We start from the raw sequence: 3,936 nt of genomic DNA, 5'->3' as shown, positions 1-3,936 counted from the left end.
TTTTAATCATGTTCTTCATTACAGTTGCCGATCTCCATCATAATCACGTGCTTGATACCAATCACAATTATGGTTTGATTGTGTCGATGCAATAGATGCGAAGGCTAGGTGTCGACGAAGAGAATAAGATGTAAGACGTGTAGGGTTTTAAAGAAAGTAGGAAAAGATAATTAGGGTTAGGAATTCAAGCCATAATTATAGGAGAGTTTATTTTGGAAGTAAATGAAAGTACATAACTACCCTTATCTATTAAATTAATAATTAATTTTTTACTGAATTCTTATTGGTCCCTACATCCACACAATAATTGTTCATCCATATATGAACCTAGTTATATATATAGGTTGAGTTATTGTGCGATCCAAGAGATTTGGGAGAACTCGCGAACTCATAATAAACTCAACATTTTTCAACACCAAAAATATCAATCTTCTCCAAATGGTCTGTTTAAGCCATATCTAGGCTCAAAAAAAGATTTGACAAGTTTTTTTTTTTGAATTTTGCATGTATGCACAATCAGTAGTCATATGGACTGCTGATGAGCACAATCAGCAATCATATGGATTGTGGATGTGCACAATCAGCAGCCATATAGACTGCTGATGAACAATCAGCAGTCCATATGGCTGCTGATTATGGTCATCAGCAGTCCATATGACTGCTGATTGTGCTGAACAGTAGTCCGTACAACTGTTGATTGTGCTCATCAGCAGTCTGTACAACTGTTGATTGTACTCATCAGCAGTCATACAAAAAAACAAAAAATTAAAAAAATCGTCAAATCTTTTTTTTGATCCTAGATATGGCTTAAACGCACCATTTGGAGAATATTGGTGTTGAAAAATGATGAATTGATTATGAGTTCGCAAGTTCTCACAAATTTTTTGGTTTTCAAAAGAACATGGCTCTCTCTCTCTCTCTCTCTCTATATATATATATATATATATATATATATATATATATATATATATATATATATATATATATATATATATATATATATATATATAGAGAGAGAGAGAGAGAGAGAGAGACCTCTTTTATTTTTAATTATAAAAATTATTAAATTAGTATTAAATTTTTTTTAAAAAGTGAAAATAAATACGCCAAGGGTATAACAATCATTTTAATTTTCGGAGAGATCAAATACGCAACAAACTAGCTCAAAATGACCACCGATCCAAAAAAATCGTGATTTGAACGGGAACCCGGAAAAAATACATAACATATTTTCCATTTTTGTAGTTTTGTCTAATAATAAAAATATACATATGCATACATCTTCAAATTTTCAACTTATTTCTTAAAGCAAATTCTTATTTCTACTAAAAACATCATGAAAATTTTATCCAACGATTTTCTTGTTTATGATTTACGGTTAAAATTACAACTTGTAAGTTGTCATCATCTTAGTAAAATATTGAACCCCGTTGTGTAGATAGACATATATACATTGACATTTTGTATAAAATTGTTTGGACTAAAGTTACACATAACAAGAACAATAAAAAGAAGGTCATTACCAACGCAAATAATATCAAGGGTACCACATGGTAACAGGCAAAGCTGCATCCGACAAGAAGCTTTGATCGGAAATCCCTTCACCAAAGCTTAGCATTGAGTCGTTCTGATTGTCCACGCTGTTAAATCGACTCAAAATGGCTTTGATTATGTCTTTCTTCTCACCAAAGCAGGGTGATGATGGAGGGATTATAAGGCTAGGCCTGGGTGGTGGTATGTAGGTACCACTACTAGTAGTAGCGTCGTTTGAGGGATTATTAATGTCGCTATTGTTAATGATTAGGTGAGATTGGGGATTTAAAATATTGGAGAAGCAGGGCACTTGCTCGGTAAACATCATATAAGGATCTGTTAATTGTGGTAGAGATGAACAGCAGCTTGCTTCATCATGACTTCCTTTGTTGCTAATTTCTGTTCCACAAACTGTTTCCCTATTCTTACAAAACACTCTACACAGCACCCAGTCTTCCTGAAAATCAACAACTAATTTCCTATTAATGAATGTTAACCACCAATTTATTGTTTCATCTCATAAATAATTGTAACAATAAATAACTGGGATTTTACTCTTTTTTTTTTTCTTTTTTTTTTGAACCAGCGAACGAGAATAAAGAACTGGGATTTTACTTCAAAAAAAATTCCAATTAATTAAAGAATCATTATGTCGTCTTCTATCTATAAAATAAATAAACGTAGTTTTCTTTTAAATATATATGACGTAGGAGGATGTATACTCTGTTCACTTCAAACTTAATTGAATATGAGTGAATATGTATTGTACCAACTACGCAACTAGAATATCATTAATGCTCTAATTATTGAGAATGGATAGAGACATATATCTCGCATTAACAAATTAATTTCGAATCATTACCTATATATTCACTCTCAATTCAATACCTTCGAGATCAAGAATCTGAAGATATTTTCATGTCACAAAAATAAACTTCGTTCCCATTTTCGTGTTTTTTTTATTTTTTTTATTTTTTTTTTTTTTTTTTGCAAATAAATACAGGAGAGAGAGAGAGAGAGAGAGAGAGAGAGAGAGAGAGAGAGAGAGAGAGAGAGAGAGAGAGAGAGAGAGAGAGAGAGAGAGAGAGAGAGAGAGAGAGAGAGACCGAGAGAGAAGGCTGATCAAGTGGAAGGGCAAGGGGGCCATGGAGCCTAAATTCGTGCATCACCCAATCGGTTTTGTTTCCTTTGGGTGCCCTTCCCAGGTAGAAAACCAGAGTCTTCCTCATACCAACAACCTGCCTACGCTTCCCTGCAGGAATACATCTGTCTTTTCCGGTTGCCTTCCAGTATCCTGATACCGTCGCCCTGTTTGTCCGTAGTCCCGTCGCATATTTACGGTCTCGTTGGCTATAAAAGTACCACTCCTTGCTCCCCACACACGCTGTTTCTATATTAATTAGTAGTATACATTAGTTACATTAAAATTAAATTAAAGACATCATTTCAATACATATTACTTCTGCTCATCCGTTAATTTAATATTCCGTAGTCTACCAAAAGGAACGAAAATAAAATCATAGATACGAGTTATATATATATATATATATATATATATATATATATATATATATATATATATATATATATATATATATATATATATATATATAGTGGCTGAGAATCAAAATAAAAAGTTGATAGTTTACGTAATTGTTGAAGAATGATTGGTTGATTACCAGGAAGGTCCCAGGGTTCACACTTGTTGAGATCAACTTCTTGGAGGAGATCTAGAGTAGGGGATGAATCGGAGAGGTGCACCTTGATGGAGAGATAATCGCATATCAACTCATGGTCCCTAGGGTGGAACCTGAAGCCTGGAGGCAGCGTGGCTTCCACCATGCTGAGCTTGCTCATGGCGGATGGAGATCTGTGTACGTGAAGTGGTTGTGATTTGTGGAGAAAGGAGTATGATTAGTTAGTGAGGGAGGGAGGGAGAACGATTAAGAGCGCCAAATAACAACCGGCTTTGTATATATGGAAATCTAAAAAAGACCAATTCAAAAAAAAAAAAAAAACAAGATTTATAGAAAGCAAGGGTAATAAGGTCAAATAAAAAAAGGAGGTAATTACGTTAGGAAGTGTATAGTATAATGCAGCCAAACCAAGCCAAGCCAGGATTGGCCACCAACCTCAATTCCACATTCAACACGTCTCGTCACTCAACTCTCTTATAAAGTCTACATCTTTATTATCTTGTTTCTTCTTAAATCCACTGAAAATTCTTTAATTATCCATTTTTTAACTCCGTTGGTTTTGTTATGTCCACTTGTAAATCAATAATAAATTCACACCTCTCCTCCACAAAAGTACAATGCTTTATACGTTTTCTTCTTTCTTTCTTTTTATATGAATAACTTATTTCTTTCTTTTTATATGAATAACTTATAGACAAAACTGCAA

At 33.6% G+C, this 3,936-nt stretch overlaps 1 protein-coding gene across 2 annotated transcripts; it reads right to left on the bottom strand.

The window, feature by feature from the left end:
• Positions 1-1,343: 1,343 nt before the first annotated feature.
• On the bottom strand, positions 1,344-3,663 carry LOC145112719 (NAC domain-containing protein 21/22-like). Of its 2 annotated transcripts, none has more exons than XM_079048855.1 (3): positions 3,213-3,663; positions 2,640-2,917; positions 1,344-1,990 (listed from the first exon to the last, which is right to left on the bottom strand). In XM_079048855.1, exons 1-3 carry the CDS (start codon positions 3,388-3,390, stop codon positions 1,538-1,540), a joined length of 909 nt encoding a protein of 302 aa, XP_078904981.1. In that variant the 5' UTR covers positions 3,391-3,663; the 3' UTR covers positions 1,344-1,537. The 2 variants fall into 2 exon arrangements, with proteins under 2 accessions (XP_078904981.1, XP_078904980.1); XM_079048854.1 differs by having other exon boundaries at positions 2,640-2,923; positions 3,213-3,659.
• Between the last annotated feature and the right edge of the window lie 273 nt (positions 3,664-3,936).

The sequence above is a fragment of the Lactuca virosa genome, chromosome 5, assembly GCF_052849685.1.
Source record: "Lactuca virosa cultivar CGN04683 chromosome 5, Lactuca_virosa_CGN04683_v6, whole genome shotgun sequence".
In the NCBI taxonomy this organism is placed as follows: Eukaryota; Viridiplantae; Streptophyta; class Magnoliopsida; order Asterales; family Asteraceae; genus Lactuca; species Lactuca virosa.
Note: the sequence above shows the minus strand (reverse complement) of the source record. Positions and strands in the feature narration are given on the sequence as shown.

What these genes read in the sequence shown, in the direction of transcription:
- LOC145112719 (XM_079048854.1), bottom strand. Translation starts at nt 3,390, where the DNA reads ATGAGCAAGCTCAGCATGGTGGAAGCCACGCTGCCTCCAGGCTTCAGG. An exon ending in TGAACCCTGGGACCTTCCTG is followed by an intron (nt 2,924 to 3,212) that starts GTAATCAACCAA and finishes TAATTAATATAG; the next exon opens with AAACAGCGTGTGTGGGGAGC. An exon ending in TTGATCAGCCTTCTCTCTCG is followed by an intron (nt 1,991 to 2,639) that starts GTCTCTCTCTCT and finishes GTTGATTTTCAG; the next exon opens with GAAGACTGGGTGCTGTGTAG.